Source organism: Saccopteryx leptura, chromosome 6 (assembly GCF_036850995.1).
Source record: "Saccopteryx leptura isolate mSacLep1 chromosome 6, mSacLep1_pri_phased_curated, whole genome shotgun sequence".
NCBI lineage: Eukaryota > Metazoa > Chordata > Mammalia > Chiroptera > Emballonuridae > Saccopteryx > Saccopteryx leptura.
In genome coordinates this window covers 99,154,370-99,179,818 of record NC_089508.1, presented here as the reverse complement: position 1 = coordinate 99,179,818, position 25,449 = coordinate 99,154,370, and the positions used below count along the sequence as shown (strand labels likewise).

At 41.9% G+C, this 25,449-nt stretch overlaps 1 protein-coding gene across 1 annotated transcript; it reads right to left on the bottom strand.

Moving 5' to 3' along the window:
* Nucleotides 1-21,051: 21,051 nt before the first annotated feature.
* FOXG1 (forkhead box G1) lies at nt 21,052-25,214 on the bottom strand. Its single transcript, XM_066343721.1, has 2 exons — nt 24,698-25,214; nt 21,052-23,596 (listed from the first exon to the last, which is right to left on the bottom strand). Exon 2 carries the CDS (start codon nt 23,434-23,436, stop codon nt 21,976-21,978), a length of 1,461 nt encoding a protein of 486 aa, XP_066199818.1. The 5' UTR covers nt 23,437-23,596; nt 24,698-25,214; the 3' UTR covers nt 21,052-21,975.
* Nucleotides 25,215-25,449: the final 235 nt, after the last annotated feature.

Sequence of the window (25,449 nt, the reverse complement as noted above, 5' to 3'; positions counted from 1 at the left end):
TATAATGTTTGAGGAAACATCCATTTTTTGAGAATAACTTGTTAGTCCTGTGTAGTTATATTCTGAGAGACAGGATTTGACTTTCAAGTCTAAAATGTCATTATCAGGTAGACTGTACTTCAGTCATGCAACTGCAAGTTGGACCTGGATTTCCTTTTCTAAAAATGAGATATCAAAAGGAATATTTATCATCTTTAATTTTATGGGAATATGGTCCTTATAGTTCATCATCTGAGTGAGGTACTTGGTTTGTCATGTATACAATCAAATGGACTAATACATAAAGATGAAGGTCCTTTCAAGAGCTTAGATTTTTCATTCAGATAAAGAAAATGTTCAGATCTGTCCTGGTTCCTAGGTAACACCTGTATTGCTTCCACACATCTGTAGAAGCACAATATCAGCCAACTGTTAATCAAAGATCTATCACTTCTCTTCAAAGTGACTCATGATCCACTGTTAAAACAACTTATAAAAATAACTTTTCCAAAAAGGTGCTTCAGGGTTTTCAAACACATCTGACCATTCCTGCTAGTTTAATACATGTTTAAAAGTCAATTTCTCATTAATACTTAAAGAAGTGTCTTCAGAACAAATTTTAAATGACCCACTACATTTCAAAAACAAAATATTATTGGCATCATTTTCATCTCAATACAAGGAATAATAATGTCCAAGATTGGCTTTTAAAATTTTCATGAGCCCTGGTAATGTGAAAAAGATATGGATTAGGTAGATGTAATGAGATATGATTAAAGGGTGCAAGCACTGAAGGGTGTTGGAGAAATTCTTTTCAGAAAGAGTGTAATTAGTGTCTGATAAAAGTATTTTGTAGGTAAGAATTTTGAAGAAGAAAGGTTAAGATAAACACATACTTTATGACAAACCTGCTTAATTTTTCCCCTTTGGTTCTCTTACATACTCAATATTATGTTGAAGTCTCATGCATAAATAATGTTTGTCGAATATTTGATGCAATTCTATCAGACAATTAGAGTGTTTTAATTGCTAGATACAGAGAGCAAAAAATGTGTTGAAACATCTTATTCCATTTCAGTGTACATTTCTTTGTTGGTTTATATAATGTAGTTAATAATATGCAACCTACTCTAGTTTTAAACAAACAATGAACTTCTAGAAAACAAGCTTTTCATAAGTTGCTAAGCAACTCCAAAGGCACATTTTATTAATCTAGTAAATACCATTTAAATGACAAATCCTCAAGGAAGATTTCTCACTTCATTTTATAAAAAGTAGAAAATCCAAGCAGTTATCCTTCAGATTTTTCTGTTTCTAAGGCCTCGGGGCTAGGAAGAGATGCTGCCATTCTCAGAGCTACATTAACTCATTAAACAAAGGAAACAATTTTTTTTAATTGAAATTGTTATTGTAATAGAAGTTAGATTCTGGGCCTCATTGTATATATTATTCTCCAGAATTAGATATCATGCTTTATACCCATAACTGAAAGTATCTCAACCTGGGCACTATTTGTGTTTTGGACCAAAAAAATCGTTGTTGTGGGGGGTTCATCTGTGAATTGTAACATGTTTAGTAATATCTATCGCTGGCCTATACTTTCTAGATTCCAGTAGTGGCCCCATAGTTGTATAATTTAAAATATTACCAGACATTGCCAAATGTGCCCCTTGGGAGGGGGTCAAAATCACACCCAATTCAGAAGTACTGCTACTGAATAATGAGTAAATATAAATAATGGGCAAATGACTAAACTTAACTCACCATCAGTCAACATAATACTCCCTAACACCACCAGCAATGAAGAATGGGGCAGCACTGACTCCAGTGGTACTGTGGCTTTTTTCTATTCAAGGTTCATTACTGATTTTATCAACTCAATGTAATTTCCACAGTATCATAATTGGGGAGAAAGATCCTAATAATGGCTCTGTCTATAGCCACTCTCTGGTAATATCCCATTCCAGAACTGCATCAAAATCTTTTTTCCTACCCTTTTTACTTCAGTTTTCACTATACTCAGTTGCTGGCTAGAATTTTTAAAAATATAAGTCACAACTTTAATCATGCCATCCTCTGCATAGAGGATAGGTCTCTCTCTATCACCTCTATCAAATATAATCTCCTATGATCTTTAAGGTTTACTGCAAATTGCCACCAAACTCTATCTCATCAAACATCTTTCTCATTCTCCATGCATGCCACCTTTAACCAGCCCCCAAAACAAACAGCTTGTCTTCTTATGTACCAAATAAAGGACAAATTCATTTCCTCTATGAAAGATTCCCTAATTAATCCTTCCTTTATTTCTTATCAGTATCATATTTCCGTTGAAAAAATGACTTGGCTGTAAATTAATATGTGAGGAAATTATTTGCTGAATGTTTTCCATATTCCAGACACCAAATATTACTTAGTACCTGCTTCTATCAATTTGCATTTACATTATTTATGCACAAGTAGATAGTAAGTTCCCAGAGGATAAGAAAGAATCTTATTTGTATCTCTTTGATTCCTATTTATAATGATGCTAAAAAAAATACTTTAATTTGATTTGCAATTGTAATCTTTCAAATTACTTTCATGGTTGTTACCTTATTTGTTATATATTTTCACTACATAACAATTCATAATTGGGACATTAAATGCTTTAGGGAGTAGAAGATAGCTTACACAATTACTGCTCAGTAGTATATGCATTTAAGACCCTATCCAATGGCTCAGTGGATAAAGCACCAGCCCAGTGTATGGATGTCTCAGGTTTGATTCCCAGTCAGGTCACACAGGAGAAGCAACCATCTGCTTTCCCCTGCCCATCTCCCCCTTCTTTAGTTCAGGGATTTTTAAAATTATTTTTTTTATTTATTCATTTTTGAGAAGAGAGAGAGAGAGGAGGAGGGAGGAGCAGGAAGCAGCAACTCCCATATGTGCCTTGACTGGGCAAGCCCAAAATTTTGAACCGGCAACCTCAGCGTTCCAGGTCGATGCTTTATCCACTGTGCCACCACAGGTTAGGCCCATCTCCCCCTTCTTTTCCTCTTCCTCTCCCACAGCCAGTGGCTCAGTTCGTTCCATCCTGCCCCAGGCACTGAGGATACCTTGGTTGGTATCAGCCTTAAGCACTAAAAATAGCTGGTACTCAAGCATCCATCCCAGATACAGTTTCAGGGTGAATCCCAGCGCATGCAGGAGTCTGCCTGTCTCCCCTCCTCTCACCTAAAAAAGAAAATGAATATACATTAATATATGATATGTTGACTGTCTGAATCTAGTGTCATAACTTTACAATTATAAAATTTATCTTCTGGTTACAAAAAGCTCTTACAGCATTTAAAAAGAAATGTTATTGTAAAGAGGAAGAACAGTTAAATGACACAGAAGATACAAGTGAATTAGGTTTGGCAAGGGTTAAACTATAATATAGCTTGAAAGCAAAAGAGACATCTTAGTTTCTGTCTCAAATTGACTATAAGAGATTAACTTCATAAGACCTTGACCTATTGCTGAAACTAGTAAAACTTTAGAAAGCAAAATGGGAAGGAAAAGCCACAGAGGAGATGATAGCCCTCCAAATTCTAAAAATCACAGCCTTTTCCCTATACCAGGGGTTGGGAACCTATGGCTCGCTTGCCAGATGTGACTCTTTTGATGGCTGCATCTGGCTCGCAGACAAATCTTTAATTAAAAAAATAATAATAGGTCCTGGCCGGTTGGCTCAGTAGTAGAGTGTCGGCCTGGCGTGCGGGAGTCCCGGGTTCAATTCCCGACCAGGGTACACAGGAGAAGCACCCATCTGCTTCTCCACCCCCACCCCCTTCTCCTTCCTCTCTGTCTCTCTCTTCCCCTCCCGCAGCCAAGGCTACATTGGAGCAAAGTTTGCCCGGGCGCTGAGGATGGCTCCATGGCCTCTGCCTCAGGCACTAGAATGGCTCTGATTGCGGCAGAGCAACGCCCCAGATGGGCAGAGCATCGCCCCCTGGTGGGCAACCGGGTGGATCCTGGTCAGACGTATGTGGGAGTCTGACTGCCTCCATTTTCAACCTCAGAAAAATACAAATAATAATAATGTTAAAAATATAAAACATTCTCATTTATTACAATCCATTCATTTCCTACCGCACATGTTTATGGTTGCAGGTGGCTGGAGCCAATCACAGCTGTCCTCCAGGTCAATACCAAATTTTTATTGGATAATGCATAACGTACAGGGGTCGTTGTATGGCTCTAAGGGAACTACATTTTAAAGTATATGGCATTCATGGCTCTCTCGGCCAAAAAGGTTCCCAACCCCTGCCCTATACATAAGAAAATAGCTCAAGAAAACATTTTCAAAATCTCAAAGAGGGCCCTGGCCGGTTGGCTCAGCGGTAGAGTGTCGGCCTGGCGTGCGGGGGACCCGGGTTCGATTCCTGGCCAGGGCACATAGGAGAAGCACCCATTTGCTTCTCCACCCACCCCCTCCCTCCTCTCTGTCTCTCTCTTCCCCTCCCACAGCCAAGGCTCCATTGGAGCAAAGATGGCCCGGGCGCTGGGGATGGCTCCTTGGCCTCTGCCCCAGGCGCTCGAGTGGCTCTGGTCTCAGCAGAGCAACACCCCCTGGTGGGCAGAGCATCGCCTCCTGGTGGGCGTGCCGGGTGGATCCCGGTAGGGTGCATGCGGGAGTCTGTCTGTCTCTCCCCGTTTCCAGCTTCAGAAAAATACAAAAAAAAAAAAAATCTCAAAGAGATTTCCTCCTAGTTTTTGGAAGTCCCCCCAGAAAACATCAAAATGCTTGTGAAAGCCGTTTATTTATTAACCTCTCCACTAACTTCAACAAAACACTGTAAATCAGAAGTCAGCTAATTTCTGAGGCTGTCTACCATGTGCCCAAAGAAGCAAGCACCATTTAGTCAGTAATTCTTTAAACATTTATTGCATGTCTTCTAAGTGCAGACATTGGCCTAGCCCCAAGGGGGTAAAAAAGACTATGTCTAGTTGTTGATCTGAATTTGTGAAGGGAATTCAAAAACGGCCAGGTGATCTGGATAAAAAAAAAAAAGATTTATCTTCCCTGTGCCCTAACACTCAACCTCTGCCCTTGCTACACTTCACTTTCCTACCCTCTTCCTTCCCCGTCCAAAGTTTAAGTAAAAACATTAAAGTAAATTCAAAATAGAGAGAAATAAAGGAAACAGATAAAGGTCCCACAAGCCTCTTGGAAGATAACAAAACAATTCTCAAAGGCATCCCTCAGCCCCGCGACTGGCGGAAGTGCTGGAGCCCACGACCGGAAGTGCTACATGGTAGGTGTGCCTCAGGGCCTCCCAGGGGGACCGGAAATCGGGACTGGAGAGCGTGGGTGTAAGGACCCCGGGCAGGGCTTGACTCTTAAGCCGAGGCCACGAGCACCTCTCAGGGTTTTCTCTGCCGACAAGGCTTTAACATATCACAGCAGGTTTTCTGCAAAATAGGAAATTCTGAGATTTAATGAGTGTGGCGATAGCTTGACGTGATTCTTCAGAGACAGGTCTGTGCACCAAGTTCAGCGTGTTCCCAGGCGCGTCTGCGCCCTCACGCCTGCACCGGGCACCGGGAGGGCCGGACCCCTAGGCCTTGAGTCCCGGCGGCTGGGGGTCCGAGGGCGCGCCCTTCCTGATGGGAAGACGGAAGTGGGCGGCGGGCCCGCCGGGGCACCGGGCCCCCAGGGCCCTGACTTGTGTCTGAGGAGGGGCTCGCCCCTCAGTGCAGACGGGGTGGGAGCTGTTCTCGCCGCCTCCTTCCCCACCGGCCGGTGCGAAGGGCGGCGGCGCACCCGGCGCGGACCCGCGGCCTCCGGGGAAGCCCAGACGTGGCGGCGCTTTGTGAGCCGCAGATGGGGCGCAGGGAGGGGGTCATCCCCCGGCTCTTTTGAAATTAAATTGCTAGGAATCAGGTCGCCTCCAGGGTTTTTACCCGGGGTGCAGAAGCTCGGAGTGTGTTTCAGCTGGTCTTCCCCGGCCCCGAGTCCGACCTGCAGCGCTCAGCCTGGCCCGCCAGCGCGGGACCCCGGGAGCAGGAGCGCCCTCCGTCCGCTGCGTCCCTCCCTCCGCCTCCCCTGCCCGCGGACGCCGGCCGGGCCGCGGCCCGCACCCTTCCTCGCTCCTCCCCAGCCCCTCACAGAGCACGCCGCTTCACCGGTCTCCGCGTTGGGGGACTGACTACGTCAGAACAGGAAAGCTGGAGAGTTCCTCGCGGATCTTCAGATAATTAAAATAAATGTACCATCCCTGTTTACTCCCACGGATGTGAGAGAGTAAATGTTTGGTCCCGGCGCTGAAGGTCAATAGATCTACACAGGTTTATGAAACAGATCACAGGTCACTTTTAAGGTTTCCTCAACCTGGTCGTCACTGGAAATTTGGTTTTCAGAGGAAATAGCTTTTGAGGTTAATGGTCATCACATTAAACGTCTGACTCCTCTGCACTCACTGAAAGTTCGAAGATGGAGTGGAGACTCTTGTTAATTTCCAAAGGTCTGGTGTCTCCGAGGAACCCTAATTCCCTTTCCCTGCACTGCCTGCTCCCAACCTTTCTGCGGATGGGGAGAAACCCTGGGATCAGAGGCTGCAGAAGTGAGGACCCTGACAACCTCTGAGTACTGAGAGGGGGAGGGGGATGGAGGAGAGAAATGGAAAAGGAAAGAAAAAATATTTGTGTTCATTTGCACACTTCCTGTGCAGAACAAAAAGTCCCACAATCAGCAAAAGAAGTCTCTTCCTCAAAAATAGCAGCCAAAGAGGGAAAATTAGAATATGCATAAACTCCTTCATTTTCATTCGCACGGAGTGTGATTTCCGGCAGATTTGTATTTAAACTGCTCTATTAATTCCAATTTCTGAACAGTATTTTACTTAGCGTCTTCCTAAAACTCACTTAAGGAGTTTTGCCCTGTTATGAAGCCTCCTTCCTCCCTATTCTCCAACTGCCAATGAGAATTATATTGATAAGACTTTATTTTTCCTGTCCATTGTTTTCTTTTCAAAACTGAACTGATGCATTGGACTGTAATACAACCTGGCTGCTGTCTGTGAAACCATAACTGCAAATGAGAGCCTAGTGGAAAAGATACGTTTTTGAAATGTGTACTAAAAAAGAGAAAAAATCGGATAGGACCAATAGACTTTTGCAGTTCCTCTCATGGCATGGAATTCTTTCCTCTTCTACACAAGTTATATTCTTTCACCATTAGCAATACTTAGGATGTTTGCCCGTGTCCACCCCACAAACCTTCCTCGTCCCCATTTTTGAGGAACATGATAGACAACCACACAACCCTATTCAAAGGGATGCTACTGTACATAAATACTCAGTGTGTCAGCCCATTAAATCCCCCCCCACCACCACCACCGCCCATTTCTAAAATATTTGCTTTGCCATTTGTGCAACAGATCTGGCTGTATCTGCCTTGAAAATTCTTTGTGGGGAAAAGTGTTAGCATCCTTGAAGCCATTCCATTTCTGAAATAGCACTGCTTAGCTTGGGCTTACCTCTCCTGTCTTTGAAACTGTATATTTCTTTTAGTAGTAGGATGTTGCTGTTTGAAAAATGAAATTAAGACATACAGTTTACTGAAAATGTATGTAGATCTTAATTTCATTCACCCCTAAATTCCATTCTGTTACACACCCCAAGATAGAAATCTGTATTTGCTTCATAATAAAATCTAAACAAAATGTACTGGTTCTGGCTTTCCTTCAGTGTTTACAGATCACAAACAAACCCCAATTATTGGTGGCTTAAAAGAAGTGCTAATATTGGTTTAATATTGGTTTAATATTTGTTTAGTCTTTTGTTTCTATAAAAATAATCAGAAATAAGTAGTTGAATTATATGCAACATGGTGTATATATATGCATAAGCATTTAAATATCTTGTTTATATTAGCTAAAGATTTTTAAGATATTGGAATATAAGAGCCTATTAATTTTGTTAAATATGTGAGTAAACTGAATGCACATGTATGTCTGAATGACTTTTATTGCTTTGCTAAATAACTGCTTTGTTTTTTCACTTTCTGTCAAATATTCCCATTACAAAAGTATTAACTTGGTTTCTTTGTTAGACATGTATCCAAAGACTCAGGGATTCTCAGTTATACACAGTTAAAACCAAAGTATTTGAAAATAAATTCTTAAAAGCCATATTTGAGGTATGTATATAACAGGATTGAGGGCCACTTTAACTGACAGTGTTGATTTTTTTAAAAATACCTTATTGAAACAAATTAGTGTTTTATCTTAATCAAAGGAACTATGCAAACTAGAAAATCACAATAGCAATATTTTTCTTAACTATTATTTTTATTAGAATTGGATTTTATATGTAAAGTTCCAGTTTGAGTTCAAGTTGCACAGCTGTACTTCCAGAAGAGTTGAAATGGATTTATTAATGATGAAGGCAGGGATAAAACCTGAGTACCACTGAAGAGTGGAGCCAATATGTAGTTGCAACCAAATCCACCTTTCTCCTGTACACAGTAAGCATCACCTCAGTGAATTTATCTCTGGAAATGAAAGTTCCTCATTCTTTGCTAATCCCTAATGAAATAATATTTATGAACTGGAATATTTTCATACTTTTTTAAGTGCAAAGACTAGACAGAAATAAAAAAGAATTGTTAAGCCTCCCTGCTGTGAAAGGTGAAGAGGTGGATGCATGTACAACCAGTAGGGAAGTTGCATCTTTTTTTCCCCCTTTCTTCCTTCAACTACTGTTTGGTTTACTTAAAGAGAGATAGAGAGAGAGTGTTTGAAGACAATATCTAAAGAAAAACATTTTCTAGAGGACAGAAAAGGGTTTTGATAGTTTTGCCTTTTTATAATTTGGTTTTAACAAGGCATTCATATCTTGTTTTTATTTTTTTCATAAATTTTCAAGGGTATATTCACTTACAGGAAGATAGACCAAAGCAAGAACATTTAATGGTTACCCTTCCTTCCGATCTGTCCTTTTACAGCTAAGGTCCTTATTCATTTGGCGCTAGCCTCTGGGATGCCAAGGAATTTTTATCTCACCTTCTGTTCATTCTCTCCTATAACTACCCTTCCTCTCCTAACCAACTTTCTTTCCCCTCCACAAATGAAGGCAGTTATCAACCAACCTGCTTTAACTCCCAACATCTGCCTGACAAACATCTAATTTCCTCCCACCTGCTTTTTATTTTATTTTATTTTTTCTTTGGGTGGGGGGACATAGGGAGGCTCAGAACAATGGGCTGAGAGGAGAGTTAGATTCCTGCAGACACAGTCTTACTGGCAGATTCTTTACCTTGTCTGATTTACAATAGACAAAACACCTCTCCCTCCTCCTAAGGAGATGAGCTTAACTTTACTAGCTAGACCACCACCAGTTACATCTTCAACCTGGTCTCCACCCTCCACTTCTATTCCTTTTATTGTCCCCTTTCCATCCCTCCATCCTTAAAGGAATCAAAAGAATTTATTCAAGAGGGACCTAAGTCTTAATTTTTGTGTCTTTCCCTATAGGCTGAGTTACTCAGGGCCACTCTTCTCTTAGGACTCACAGAAACCTCATAACTGATATACTTTGCCCACCTCAAACTCCTCAGCTCTGATAACATAATCCCAAATATGACAATTTGCCCATTCACCAGCAGAACTCCAGCCAGAAGCACCAGGTCCTTGTACCCAAGAATCCCTTCACATGTCTGTCTCAGCTCCCAGTCTCCTTTACGAGTTGATTTAATTCTGAATGGTGTCCAAGAGAAACATGCCCATATCAATGAAGAGGAGTGGGTATGAAAGTAGTCAGTACCCTTAAAAAAACAAAACTACCATATTAAATCCAGGGAGTTTGTTATTAGAGTACTTGACGTGGGCCAGAATGGTTCATCCATCTAACCAGTAAAACAAGGAATCAGAGAAATACCTAACTGCAGCTGCAAAACACAAATTTCCCCTCTTCATCCTGACAGCCAGAAAAAATTATTTTAAAATTGTTTCTGCTATTATTGTTTGCATTATTATTTTATTTTTGTCGTTATTGCTGCAGATTTTATTTTATTTGTGTTGTTATTGCATCTATTATACTATTCAACAGAAGTTTAGGAACATTAGTCAGATTAATTAGTTTATCAGTAATTTAAAACTGAAAACTAGTAATTAAGCCAAAAACTAAAAATGATCAGGGATGATTCATACCAATGTAGGATTTGGGAAAAAGAGAATCTAAATTTTGGATGTAGAATTTGTCAGCTGTGAAATAAACAGGACTTGAAGATCAGAATATGATAATTAAAATATTCTTACTTACTCAATCTCTTTCCGTCTCCAAAGAGGGGAAAAGATCATTTTGTGATTTGCTTTGTAAAGGGAAAAAAATTATTTTTGTTGACAGAGAACAAAGACCCCATGCTTGTTCTTCATGTGATTTGCATTTGCACGTAGATTCCCCTGCGTAAGACCATCCAAATATCTAAGATCACTCCCTCCAAGTTTGCTTACTTCATCTCTTTTGCTCCTTATGCACCTCATTGAAGAGGGTACATCATTTGAGACAGGTATACAGTTTCATCCCTCTCTGCAGACAAACTGTGGAATATAAATTCAAAAATTCAATTATCTTCACAACAAGCTCTCTGCTCTCTTTCAAATATAATTAATGTTTTGATGGTATAGTGCTTTAACTACATATACATACACACATACACAAACAGTCGCACCCTCTAGCTTTGCTATTTGTGCCTCTAAAATAGAAATGGATTGGCTCTTTCACCGACTCCTAAAATTCCTCATCTCAGTAAGCCCACAGGGAAGAAATCTGTTTAAGTAATAACTGCATGGTCTGTTATGTGCCCCAAAATATTTAAAACAATATAAAGTGCAAGCCCCTACTTTTTGATAGTCATATTTTTGTCAAATATTCTAGAAAATAAAGGCTAAATTGATAATCTAATAAAGACATCACTACATAACAAACAAAAATCACGAAACTAACCGCTACAGGTTGTCTTTTCCAAGTTTTGATGATGAAAACTGGATTTCACTACTTCACCTTTTATCCAATTGGGACTAAACTGACAGATACATGAAAAGTAGCAACCATAATAACAAAACTATGACTTCTATAATAAATTGCTTACTCCATCAAATACCTCAGCTATGTTTTAGATTGATTGATTCATTTAAATGCAATTGGTTGTATATTGATATTCATATGTAAAATAGATGGTCTAAACCATTGACAGATATGTAGATGACAATATAACCGATAGGAACTTAGTGATCAAATGCTGCTGAGCTTCCATAAAAAGTGTACCATATTCCTACTATTTCATTTCTATAACCTGATTATAATTATTAGAGAATAATTTTCAGACTGTAGAACAGAAAATGTTTTTGGTTTTTAATAAAGTAAAATATGTAATCTATAATATTTAATTCAATAAAAGTATAAACCTTAATTTTCCTTTATTGTTTTTGAATTAAGGAAGTTAGTGATTTCTAACTAATATACTGATTTCTAAGCGTCTTGGCAGCTTTGATTTTTGAACGTGTGGGTGCTGGCAGGGAAACGCTGTACATATCTCTCCACAAAGTTTTTAGAGAGGATATGTAAAAGGAATTTTTAAAAATATATCTTGAGGTTTTACTTTCTTATATTTTATCTCGTTTTGACGTTTGGAATTGTGAAAGATTTTTTTTTTTTTTTTTTTTTTTTTTATGAACAAGGAAAGGAATGCTAGTGGCTGAGTCCAAATAGATCTTTTAACTGGAGAGGAAAGAAGTATTTCCCCAATGAAGTTGTGCAAAAAAGGAGAGAGTGTAGTTTCTGAAAAACTAACTCACTGTGCTTGTGCTTTTTGTTATTGTTTTGGGTGGTGGCCCATCAGGGTTCCTTTCCCTTTACTTTTCTTTCAAACATTTTTCCTTGAAAGCATAAATGTGGGAACTAATTATCCATTCATCCTCTCACAAGCTAACATAAACAGCAAATATTTTAGTTAAATTTTCAATAGGAAAACACCTTATAGGTTCAGAGATTTATTAGCACAGGACCAAATTACCAATCCTAGTTGATTAGATACAGTTAACTTAATAGTTGTCTCCAATGAGCTATATAAAATAAAGGTAAGACTTTTACAATATTAATCAGCAAAAAATAAATTTTCAGACTTTTAATATCTGTTCTCATTTCTTCTTTATTTTCCTTTCAATCTGTTTTTGAGACAGTATTACAACTACTTCTCTGGTTCTCAAATGAGGTTCTGTTTGGCTCAGATTAATATTAAGGAAGATCACATATACGGTTGGAAAATATTGTTATGTTTTAATGAGAAAAATTGGACTCCCGAGTGTCAGATCTGTGGTTTTCTGAAGGGCAATGGAAATGGTACTGACATCACTTTGCACTTTAACAATTGGATTTGGTCAGGGTACAAGTTGTTTGTTTAACCCGACAGCTCGGTGCACTCCGTCGCACGCTTTTGCACAGTCATTAAAACGATTATTCACGACCTGTCGAGTGTTTTCGGGTTCATTCACAGGAAAGGCTTGGAGCAAGCGAGAGCAATTCAAGTCAACACTGTCCACTACCCCAATGCACGTGAGGACGAGCTGGTGCGCGCGTAAAAAGACGCAGGGAGGGGTGGGTGAGCACGCCCTAGCCATACATCCTGTTCATCCGATGCTCTGGAATCTCAGTCTCGAAAGAATGCCAAGAGTGCTTGGTCCTAAAGGGCCATGTTCCTGTGTTAACTTCAAGGACTTGGCACAGGACAGAAAAATAAACCAAATAAACAAACTCAAAGCTCTCCCTCCGCTTCTCCTTTCAACCTTCTGCAAAGCTTGCGTTCCCTCGGGCTCGGCCACCTTCTCTTCCAGCAGCTGTGGGACTGTGAGGCTCCACTTCTCACAGTGCAGAAGCTGAAGCTTAAGTAATTTTAGGAAAACTCTCCGGAGTCAGGAGATTCCTTTTCCATCTCCCAAGACCCTTTCGTCCTCAAGAAAGAATTCGGTTAATTTTTCTCCCTATGTTCCTCACAAATACTGTAGGGGATGAGGGAGCTCAAGAGATGTAGACTAGGGCTGTAAACCATATTTAGTATGTGTATTCCAAATAATTAGCAAAGAAGGATTTATCCTCCAAATAGGAGGGAAAAAAAGCCCTATAAAATGAGTAAATAGTCCCTGATAAATTAAGCTGCTTTTATTTTTCAATTTACAAGTCACCTTTCAACACTCTGTAATAAGGAAAGAAGCATGAATTCGAAACGTATCACAGTCTTCCACTATTGCCTTGTACCTGTAAGACACGCCCTTTGGTCTTAGTGTTGTATTTGTTTAAATGAGTCCTGATACATAACATTCACATGTGAGCTATTCAAGAGAAATGCCTATCTTTATAAAGTGTAATGGTATACATACACTAAATAATAGAACAGATGAATGTATGCAGTAAGTATGCACTGAAGGACTCTGGAATATCTTGTACAGCATGAGTATCTCTGGCATAACTTAGAGTTAATAGAGGTTTTAAAAATAAGGTTATTTCTATATTCATATCCTGCTGCTTCTCAATTTTTCATCTACAGCACTAGTAAATCCAGCGGCCACCTTATCACTATAAGAGTAATACTAGCCGTGCCAATGGAGAAAGACAACAAGGCTTATTCATCAGTTTTATTCTATCATATCCGACACCATAAAATTATGGTTTTCTATTTTATTGAAATACATCAACACAATATGTGAAGAATTAAAGTTTTCAAGAAGCATGAATTTTCAATCAGAAACAGTTTCCTAAGTGCTAAAAAGCAAGTACGAATAAGTAATTTCATAAATTCTCTGAGTTGCCATAATTCGCTATCAGGTTTACTTAAAATTGATCTATCAAGCATGTTTCTTATATAAGCACTTTCATTAAAAACCAACCTGCGATAATAATCAAGAGACAGATGCTGAAATATGGAACTAAATAACCGAAAGCCTCTGCATAAATAAACACAAATCAATGCAGTAATAGACAACATTATCGATGTAGGAATGATCGATTTTAGTCTTCCAACTTGCAATAAGCTGAAAATGTATAATTAAAAGTACATTTTCAACTTCACTAATACTACTACTGATATATAAATAATAAACTAGTCCTGCTACCAGTTCTACTTGATTCTTCATTCGGTCTAATGTACTTTTGATGAGGTAGGAGGAGTACTTTATTTTTTCTAAGAAAGCTTTGCCAACTTTAAAACTACATCACTAATTATAAAAATTATAAAAGTATTAAATAATAAAGTCATCACCTTATTCTTGCTCTGAAATTTTCAACCTTCATCATAGCCTCTAATTATTCATTAAGCACATTTTAAAAACACACACACACACACACACAATAGTGCTTATTATTTTTAAAGATTTTTTTAAATACTATAGTACCTTTAGGTTTAAAGATTCTTTGGGCTTTTGGTAAAACAAAGGAGTAAAGTGTCATTTCCTTAATATACCCTGGAAGCTCTCGTGCCTATGCCTACATATGCAAGCAATCTGAAATGGGGGGAGCATCTGCGCTATTCCAAACTTGTTTCATATAAATGACTGCAAAACAAACAAGTGTCTGACTCAGAAATAAATATACTTTGGATTTCTAGAAATTCATATCTAAAACATTTTAGATTTTTCTTAAAGTTAAATTTCCTTTTTGAGACTATCCCTGGATGTCAGATTAATTTAGATTAGCAAGCACCAGAATATGATGAGTTTGAGCAATTTACATTTTGTGGAGTAAGGAAAATACAGTGTTCATATTTTTTCTTAATCAACAATGATGCTTATTTATATTCATCCTTGAGTTAGTGTGAACCTTCTGAAGCACAGGCCTCTAAAAGAATTTATTTATAAAATTCAACTTCTTTGAAAGTGATTTGTTACATAACATCACCAGCACATCAATATTGATTTTGATTATCTTTACATTTTTATGTGACCAGGCATTCTCTTTTACTTTTGTCCTTTCCATCTAGGGGAAAGGATTCAGGGGCAGTGGGACCCAAAGTGAAAATATCATGTTATTGTTTAGAGCTAATTTAACAGATAATTTAACTTCAAACAATGATCAGGTCACTCAGCAGTGCAAAAATGAAGAACTAAGAGACAACTCTCCCTAACTAACCCCACTACAGTTTTTAGTCTTCCTGATCAGTCAATGGAATCAACAATGCCTGACCATACAGATTTGGGAGGAAGATATCTGCAGTTTAAATGCATTCTGATTTAAAGAATGTGACAAAGGGGGAATAAAACTGAAGACGACTACACGATTCTGGGAATGGAGGCAAATTAAGCCTAAGGCGAAAATGAATATCCAAACATGTTTGGCAGTTGAACACTTTTCATTTGGACATGAATCTCCAACTCTCCCCATATGCGATATGCTTTCCTCCCATGCAGCTCTTTTAAAAGGCCAAAGACCATAGGAGAAGACTATAGGAGTCAGGCAACAGACCGTGAAAAGGGCATGGGGCATTTGTTCTCCCCCCACAAAAAATAATTTTAGTTATTTGGTATTCTATAAAATGCCTTTTATGGTTATGATTTCAAGTTTTCTGCCTACCTTAAATTTGAAAGAAGGCCAAGTGAGGGTGATTTTGAAACATGAAAATCAGGTTTTGTGGGGTATGGAGGGATAGTCAGAAGTGGATGAGCTCTCTTCTGCGTTCTTTTCCTTCCCCTAGTCTTTCCAAGGCTGAAGACCACCGCCTGATAATCTCCCACACACGTAGAGATGCTCTGTCCATCCAAATCCCTGCCTCTGTCTTCCCAACTCAGGGCCTTTCTTAGTGCTAAAGGAGTTCCCATCCCAAGGCTACCTCTTTTCCTGTAAAAAAAAAAAAAAAAAAAAAAAGCCTTTTACTTTGCCTTTACTTTGGCCCACCGTGGGCAGAAAAGGAAAAAGAGGTAGAAAGTGAAATGTAAGAGGAATAAGAAGAGCTGGGAGTGGAAAGGAGAAAAGATGCCTATTACAGAGAAAATATATAGTTTTATCAACCAGCAGATAAGTGCTGAGATCTGAAACAGTACCAGATAAACAAAATAAACAACTTCTAGGGGGAAAGGGAAGAAGGGGGGAGAACACAGTAGAATAAGAAGAAAGGAGAAAGGTGGGGAAGCGAGCCAGACAGGATTCTGGAGTCAATTTTCCTGGCATCAGCCCTCAAGAGCTACCGAACTCAAACTCGGCTTGTCCTGGGCAAGAGCGCCCTCACCTTGCTGCTCCCTGCGCAGCGCTTGGCGCTCCCGAGGCCGGAATCTCTGCCTTTCTGCCGCTACGTCCCGAGAGCGCCTCTTCTCTCAGGCTGCGCGCTGCCAACGCCCGCCGGCCTCAGCAGTCTAAGGCACTTTACATGATTCCACAACTCGAGAAAATAATGCTGGTTCCCTATGGAACGACATCAATCCTCTCCTTCGTGCCCACCTCCAACTTCACTCAGGAGTCCTGAAGGTTTCAAGAAGGCTAACTGGAAACCACAGTGAAACCCCAAAATTCGCTGTGGACCAAGTCAACCAGTGTCTCCCGCGCTCGCAACCACTCTCGGGACAGCTAGGCTCTCGAGCTTAAACCACCATCCCCTAAGTGTGCATTATGAATCAATTATTTTCCTGAGATTCCCAAAGCCAAGAACTGGGATATTCCCAGCAGGGACAAAGTCAAGCCCAGAACAGTGCTCATTTTCCTAGTCCTTTGAACTGGCAGAAGAGAGGACTCCTATCCTGGTCCCTCGCTGAACTCTACCTGGAGCAGTTTCACTAAATCCGAGAGGGACCCTGGCCTGATTCAAGCCAAAAAGCTGGGGCGATTGCCAGCTCTGGAGGAGGTTGGAGATGTTAGTGTAAAAACGGGGAAGTGGGGTGTTCCATACACGCCCCTAAAAAGAAAGAAAATAAAAAAGAACTTCAGAATGAGGCAAGCCCTTGACTCTAAAAGCAAAGAGCTTTGTTTCGAACAGGGAGAGTACATACCTAGGGTTAAAACGTTGTATCCAGTAAGGATATTCTCACAGCTGCAGTAACTCTAAGAAATCATATTTCCACAAAATGAATTACTTTGTACTTTGAGACCTATAAAAATTCTTCTCTATATAAATGCGCCTGGTTCTCTTCATCTGTGTTTCTATGTCCTTCTTTGCCATGCCTGCATCCTCTTTATTTAGGCGTGCATTGTGATTTTCTGACGACAGGGAAAAAGCATGCATTTTCTCAGCTACTTCCTTGACAGCACACCCCGTTAAGGATTTTTTTTTTAAAGAGGGGCAGTTTAGCCCTGGACCTCAAAGTCGCGATTTAAGTCTCAGTCAAAAGCACTCAGGCGTAGCCCTCCTCCCCTCCGAAAACCACTTTCACTTACCGATCTTGGAGTAAGGAGCGCTCCCAGTCTGTTCCTTCCGCGGCATCCTTCGGACAAGCGCAGGCAGTCTTGGGTGGAGGAAAGAAAGAAAGAAAAAAAAAGCCAGAAATCGGAAGGGAGAAAACAGACTCAAAAAATAACAGTACATTGCACATTCCTCGAGCTACCTTGATCTACATCCTCAGGACAAGGTCCTCGATGAACTGACCACTACTGTGGGGAAAAGGTCAGTTTGGGGGCCGAAAACTAAAAGGTGGATTATTTTAACTGCTGGTGATTGGGGGAAGGGGAGGCCCTAAAGCGGGGGGGGGGGGGGGGGGGGGGAAGATAGGAGTAATGATTAAAATGAGAAAAGAAAGCCTTAAAAGAAAAAGCATGCAAAAAAAAAAAAAAATCGAGAATGAAGTACTCTGATAGATAGTGCCTTTGAACTCGTACAGGTAGGTAGCTCTTAGAATGCAGACGCGCGTGTAAGCATGAAAGAAGAATCTAGATGACCCCTGTTCTTTCCATATCTTCAGGATCTGGCTTCAAGTAAAAAAAAAAGAGAGAGTAGAATTTTAATTCAAATTTTACCTACCCTGTTTGTTGGAATGGCTGCGAGATTTTCTGTTGGAGAGTTCCATCTGTCTGGCAGGAGCTGGAGTAGTGTTGGGGGCAGGTTATCTGGTGAAGCAGGAATGTACAGGAACCCCGCCCTCTAGGCACAGTTACACAACCCCAGCAACCCAGCTCAGTCAGCTCTAAAACCTCTAATGATCTTCACCTTCACCCTTTGTTAGCTTATTTCTCTAACAGGCAGTTAGTCCCAAACACACCCGGCCACTTTAGCTATTCATAAAATTAATATCTCAAAAGCAAAATTACTTCAAGGTATGCAAATTCCTCAACACTGTTGTAAAAAATACCCTTTTTAGAAATCACACATATTTAAAGTTCTAAACATACTTGACTTAACCACCTATTTGGGTGAACTATTCAACTTATATAATATACTACAGGACTCACTTTTTGCCTCTCCTTGATTTCATGCAAGTCATAGAAACCACATGAAATCTTCCATGATTATAAAGATATTTGTATTAAATCTCATTAGTTCTGAACTTTATGTTCACTTGATTTCCAATTTTATACCAAGTTGAGGAAATATATCTAGAAGAGTCTTTCATATTCTAAATCATTTTCTCTTTGTTTCATATATTAATAAGTTGTATTAACTTTATACTAGACAAAATCCAGTAAAATACTTTAAACATAAAAATAAACTGTAATCTGGGGTTTCAAGTTATAATTTGTGATCTGTCCCAAAATCTCAAAAAGAGCAACTTTCATCTCATTAATAAAAAACAAAAAAACAAAAAACAGTTATTAGTATGAAAAAAGAAACACTTCAAAAAGTTTTGAAGGGTTTTTCTGGCATAAGCTAATTTTAACTGGCAAAGGTTGGTGACAACAAATATCAACACAATATTACAACCAATTTGTTGCAAAAAATATGAAATGACACGCTAGACTGTCATGTGTTTTTGAAGAAGATAACTTGAAGGAAGATAGGACAGATTGAGATAAATGAAATGTTCATTTTGGTCTGCAGGAGGCCTTCAAAAATTTCTCTCTCTGTCCCCATTTGTATCTAGTAAGCCTATTAAACAAGCTATTTTTACTTCCAATTACCTCCATTATATATGCAACTTTGACACGTACCCAAATTGAATTTCCACTCCAGTCCTTAGTTCCTATGATTTCAAAGAAGTCAGTTTTAATCTTGAGCCTAAACTATGATGTTTACCATTGAAGTTCTATTTCTCCATCATGCAAATAAATGCTTATTACAAATAAATACAGCTATTTAATATAGAAAAAACATACTCAAGGGGCACATCTTCCATCCAGGTCTAAGTCTTTGTAACTCATTCTAAGAGTTCAACATTTTTTTCAACTTTTGATCGGCAAAAGACTAATTATTCTATGCCAGTACATTCTCATTCCATAAATAAAATCCGTGGTAAAAGCAAACAACACATCATCACCTTTTTCAGTCTAAACACATGCTTTTCTTTGAGCTATTTTCATTCACAAATGTGTTAGTGAGGATTTCCTTTGCCTAACCTCATTCACTTGGAATCTTATCAGCCAAAAATTTATTTGTGGAATTTTCTTTTATGTTTCATTCTGAAAAACTGTTAAATTTCAAGGAACTCCGACCTTTGGTGAAACCGCTCTCATTTGAAGAAAATATAATTGTGCCCAGTCTACTTAAAGGAGACTAACTGTTTTAGTCTATCTGGTCCATTCCCTATTTGTACATATGTGGTTCCAACTCTTAATTTTCCTGGCTCTTATCTTTCTGTCTTTTTTAGATCTCACTTTCTTTCTTTTTAGTATTTTTTTTATTTTTCAGCTTAAAGATCCTTTTTATCCCTTCTCTCTTTCTTTTTCTATCTCTCCATTCACAACCCACCCATTCCCATATTCCAATACTGTTCTGTATTTTTTATTTCAAATCTATTTGAGTCATTCTTGCTTCTCTGTTAGGCTAGGCTTTCTCCCCCCCCCCCCCCCCAGCATCTAAGTGTTTGTCGATAACATCTTGGGGACAGATTATTTTTCATTGGGTCCATTGTAAGAAGTAGCCAGCTTATTGCATTACTGCAGAACACATTTCAGACTATACAATTGTAACAAATGAACAACTTGTCCTCCACGGACTCACCACAGGATCCAATTAGTTACTAAACCTTTTACTTAGGTTTTCTAATTATTTTCTGAAGCCATAGCAATTGGACTGCTGAAACAATTCAAAAATGTGTTCATTTTGTTTCAGATTTTTATATCTATGCATATATATGCATGCATATGTATAGTCCAAGTTAAAATTATGACTGTAAGCAAAAGAAACAAATCTCTGGATCACAGACTTATCTAAAAGGGAATCAAAGAAATACCTTTACATTTAAAAAAAATGAAAGAAAAAGAGAAAGAGGCACATTACTGCTTCTGAACATCTACAATTTTAAATTGCTATAATTTAAAAATAAAATATAAACATTGATCTGCAAGTCATTACAACAGGTGATCACTTCAGCAAAATCTATATTGCAACTTCAGCACATCTTTATTATAACTTTTTCATTGTGGGTAAACAGCCACCAAAATAAATGCTGAGTTAGTATAAATACAAATATTTAAACAAAAATATTTGCAGCACTCATAGCGCAAATTTTACCTGAACTTAAGGGCTCTGTGTTGTAAATATATATTACATGTGTGCATTATATTCACTTCTATCTAACCAAATACATTTATTTAGTTTGTCAAGTGGTATAAACAAGATACCTGAAACAAAATATATAAAAAGCATTCTGTTGACTGATTTGAAAATAAACACAAGGTAAATAGCTATGCACATTAAATTAAATTATCTCTTTTTTAGTATATCACAGAAAGTTAACAATATCAGCTGAAAAGCTTATACTTTTTTTAAAGCTAGTGTTTATTAAGTAGCCTGCTCCTTTGTAAATTTTGATTCCATAACTGAAAAAATACTCTTCCATTTTCAAGTCCCAGTTCAAATGAAAGGAGCAATTTAAATATTAGTTGGCTCAAAAAGCCCTTGACTTCCCTAGAACTTTAATGCTTTTTTTAAAAAAAAAATTAGCTCTACTTAACAAAAGAGACAAAAGTATCAAGATATATATGAATTTAGCCTATTTTTTTTATTTCTGTGTCTTCATAGTAAACATTTCTGTAAGTGACAAACACGGGCATATGACCACAGTATCACAATCAAGAAATTTTAAGACAACATTAACAATCACTCAAATTTATGCGGCATTTGCGCAACACAGGTTACATATTTGCAAGGTTTACCTATAAGTACAATAGGTATTAACATTTCACTACATTTAGAAAAAATAAAAGTGACCTGTTAGTGACCACATACATCAAAATATACACAACACAAACTGAAGGCAATCATTAATTTTGTCCCCTTCCAATTCATTTGAATGGGCAGTGCTGCCAACTGAAACAACTTTCACCTTTTTGTTTGTTTTTTAATACTTTGTATATCAAGTGCATTTTCTAGAACCCAATCTTTGGTCTAAAAGTAAACAAAAGGGGAAAAAAACCCAGTTTTTAAAAGAAAAGGACTGAACAATAAATGGCCAAAATAATTTCTTGGGCACCTTTACTACGAATGCTTCTTAAATACAAATTACATTTTAACATTTAAAAACTCTCCCCATAATTTAGGTTGTTCTCAAGGTCTGTGTCCACCATTTAGATCCATGATAACTTATAATACTGCACACAGGGAAATTTGGCGGCTCTCATAGACTTATCAGGTTTGAATGAAATGGCAAAGCAGTCACTATTTAGATACACATTCTACTATAATTTTGACTTTCAAACCTTATATTCTACAATGTATTCTCCCCACATTGCACCTCGCTGACACTCCACACCTTGTTAGAATAATAAACAACCCTAAAGACTGAACAAACGTACAGAAATGGGAGGGGGGGCTTAATAAAAAATACCTGGACTTATTTTTTAATAATCATTTACAATGCAAATGTGTGTAAAATGTTCACTTACAGTCTGGTCCCAGGGATGTTAATGTATTAAAGGGTTGGAAGAAGACCCCTGATTTTGATGTGTGAAATAATCAGACAGTCCCCCGGACAGTCCCGTCGTGAAACTTGGCAAAGAGGGTCTTAAAGACTCGCAGGGCAGGGTCGAGGGGGCCTGCGGAGACGTGGAGGAGGACGCGGCCCGGGCGCTCATGGACGTGCTGCTCTGTGAAGTCATTGACGGGTGCGGGACGTGGGGGAAAAAGTAACTGGTCTGGCCCGCGAGCAGGTTGACCGAGCAGGGGTTGAGGGAGTAGGTCCCGGAGCAGGGCACCGACAAGCCGCAGGGCACCGAGGCCGCGAGCGCGGCGGCTGTGAGGTGGTGCGTGGCGTACGGGATCTCCCCGTTGACCAGCCGGTCCACGCTCAGGCCGTTGGCCGAGGAGAAGGAGTGGTTGTTGCCCAGCGAGTTCTGAGTCAACACGGAGCTGTAGGGCATGGGGTGGCTGGGGTAGGCCGACGTGGTGCCATTGTAACTCAAAGTGCTGCTGGCGCGGGGGTGGTGCAGGGACAGGAACGGCGACATGGGCCAGTAGAGGGAGCCGGCGCGGTCCATGAAGGTGAGGCCGGTGGAGGTGAGGCGCGCCCCGCGCTTGAAGGCCAGCTTGGCCCGCGACGTGGTGGAGCGGCGCCGCAGCTTGCCCGTGGTGCCGCCGATGAACACGTCGTCGCTCGACGGGTCCAGCATCCAGTAGTTGCCCTTGCCGGGGTCGTCGTAGTGCCGCGGCACCTTCACGAAGCACTTGTTGAGGGACAGGTTGTGGCGGATGGAGTTCTGCCAGCCCTGCTTGTTCTCGCGGTAGTAGGGGAAGTTCTTCATGATGAACTCGTAGATGCCGTTGAGCGTCAGCCGCTTCTCGGGGCTCTGCCGGATGGCCATCATGATGAGCGCGTTGTAGCTGAACGGGGGCTTCTCGTACTTGCCGTTCTTCTTCTCGCCCTCCTTGCCCCCCTCCCCGTCCTTGCCGCCCTCGCCCGCCCCCTTCTTCTCCTCCCCCCCGGCGCCCTTCTCCTTCTCGTCCGGCCCGACGGGGGCCAGCTCCCCGGCCCCGCCGCCCGGCTCGCCCTTGCCGCCCAGCCCGTCCGTTTTGGCCCCGTCGAGGGCGGCGGCCGAGGGCGGCGGCGGCGGCGGCGGCGGCGGGAGCAGCAGCTGCTGGGGGCCCTTGTCATCGTCGGTGGTCACGGCGCCCCGCGCCTGGGGGGGCTGCTGCGCCGGGGGCGGCGGCTGCTGCTGGGGCGGCGGCGGCGGCGGCTGCGGGGCCGGCGGCGGCGGGTGGTGGTGGTGGTGGTGGTGGTGGTGGTGATGCTGGGGGTGGTGGCTGTTGTGGTGGCCGTGGCTCGCGTGGTGGTTGTCGTTCTGGACAGCCTCTGGCACCAGGCTATTGATGCTGAACGAGGACTTGGGGATCATTTTCACCTCTTTCCTATCTCCCATGTCCAGCATCACCCAGTCGTCGAGGAGAAGCAGCGGCGGCGCGGGAGCGGGGCGCCGGCGCGGCGGGCGGCGGCGACCGGTGGGTGTCTTGCGGGACGCGGGCGGCGCAGGCGGCGGCAGCGGCACTGAGCGCTCCGGCAGCAGCGCAGTTGGACCGCAGGCTCCGGCGCTGGCAAGTCATGTAGCAAAAGCAGCAACCACCCCTCAGGAATTAGAAGAAAAAAAAAAAAAAAAAGAAAAAGAAAAAAAGAAAGAAAGAGAAAAAAGAAACAACCACCGCCCCAGGGGTGAAGCTCCCTCGCTCCCAACTCTACTTCTTGGTCTCCCCCCCACCCCCCGCTCCCCCCCCCCTGCTGCTTCCTCCTCCTCCTCCTCCTCCTCCTCCTCCTCTCGCAGCAGCAGTCACAGCAGCAGCAGCAGCAGCAGCCCGAAGGGGGGGAGAGCCGGGCGGCGGGCGGGCGCGTCCCGGAGCGGCCGCGGCGAGGCTGGGGAGACAGCGATCGAGGCGGCTATAGCCACAATTAATTTTCCGAGCTACAGGCGCACACTAGGGCTGTAAAAAAATTTTTGGTTTAACCTTTCCTACCGCTGGGCCAATCAGAGCCGGCGGCGTGCGGGAGCGTCTCTACTGTCATCGGCCAATCGGCGGGCCCGAGCCCACCCACCCACGCCCCGCCCCCCGCTCCCGCCCCCTCGGTGGCCGCCTCCCCCTCGCTGCGGGCCCGGCCTCGCGGAGCGGCGTAAGGATACGTCGGCGGGAGCACGCTGCGCCGCGGCCCTTCTCTGCGCCCCCCGCGTCCCCTCCGCTCCGCGGGGCTGCTCAGCCGAAATCCCCTTCTTAGGGCAGATATCTCACGTTTTCGCCTCCCTTCGCACTGTATTGGGTCGTTTTCGTTTGAGCGTCAGTATTTGTTCTTATTGATTAAAGTTTGTTTCCAATTTTTATTTTTAAAAGCGGGGGCAGCGGCGGTGATGTCGAGAAGTGTGGGAGCGCAGGGCGAGGGTGTAAGGCGAGGGCAGGAAATGGAAGAGGAAGAGGCGACGCACTACTTTCCGCAGTCGGCCCTGCAGGCCGGTCGGGCCTTTCAGGGCCCTGAGGAAAATTGTGCTCCTCGTAGGTAACACTCCAGCGAAGCTTGGGAAGGCCCACCCCCGGCGTGGGGAGGGGAGTGCCTACACCTTCGGGGGAGGAGGGTCTGGGAGAGGTTTGGAAACGACGGGATGAGCAGGAGTGGGCTGGCGTGCGCGGGGCAAAGCAGGGGTTACTTACTCGGTTCCAGCGGCCTGGGCGGCGGCGAGCTCGGAACTCGGCACTCGGGCGCCGCAGGGAAGCCGGGCCCGGGGCTCGCGGCGCTGCGGCGGCGGGCGGGGGCGGCTCAGGGGTGGGCGCCTGTGATGGCCTTCCGAAGTGAAGGGTGCTCAGGGAGAAAACAGTACCAAACAATCTCGAAATAAAGCAGGTAACACATGCTGTCTATGTGTGTCTCTTCCTTCTCCTCCTGTCCTGCTCCAGCCCGTCGCTCACGCGCTGGGTGACTCGTTTTCTCTCGCCACTCCAGCGTCTCCTCTGCTTCTAATCCGAATTGGAAGCGAGTAGCCCGGAGCGATCAACCTGGAAATGTTTTCATTTTGCTTGTTGGCATTGAAGGAAACAGAAGGGTGGGCGTCTATTTCTTTCCGGCTGTTTAAAGCCTTCCCATTTTCACTCTTTTTTTTCTTTCCGTTTCTGAAATGCTTTTAATTTGTGCAAGCCTTAATCATGAAATTACCGCTTGCTGAAGCCAGCCCTTTCCCACCGTGAATGCTGCTGGAGGGCACCTACGAACCTTGGGAACGTGCGTCCCCCAAATCCCAGCTTCTTGGGCATTAGGACTGGAAAGGTTCGGTTGAGGGCTGAAGTGAGGTGGGTAGATTGTGACTCGGGGGCTTTAAAAGGATCCCGTGGCCAGGGGCAGGGCTAAGGCCCAGCATTTCCCAGGGATTGGAATTTGGTGCGGAGCACACTGATCAAAGGCTGTTCCA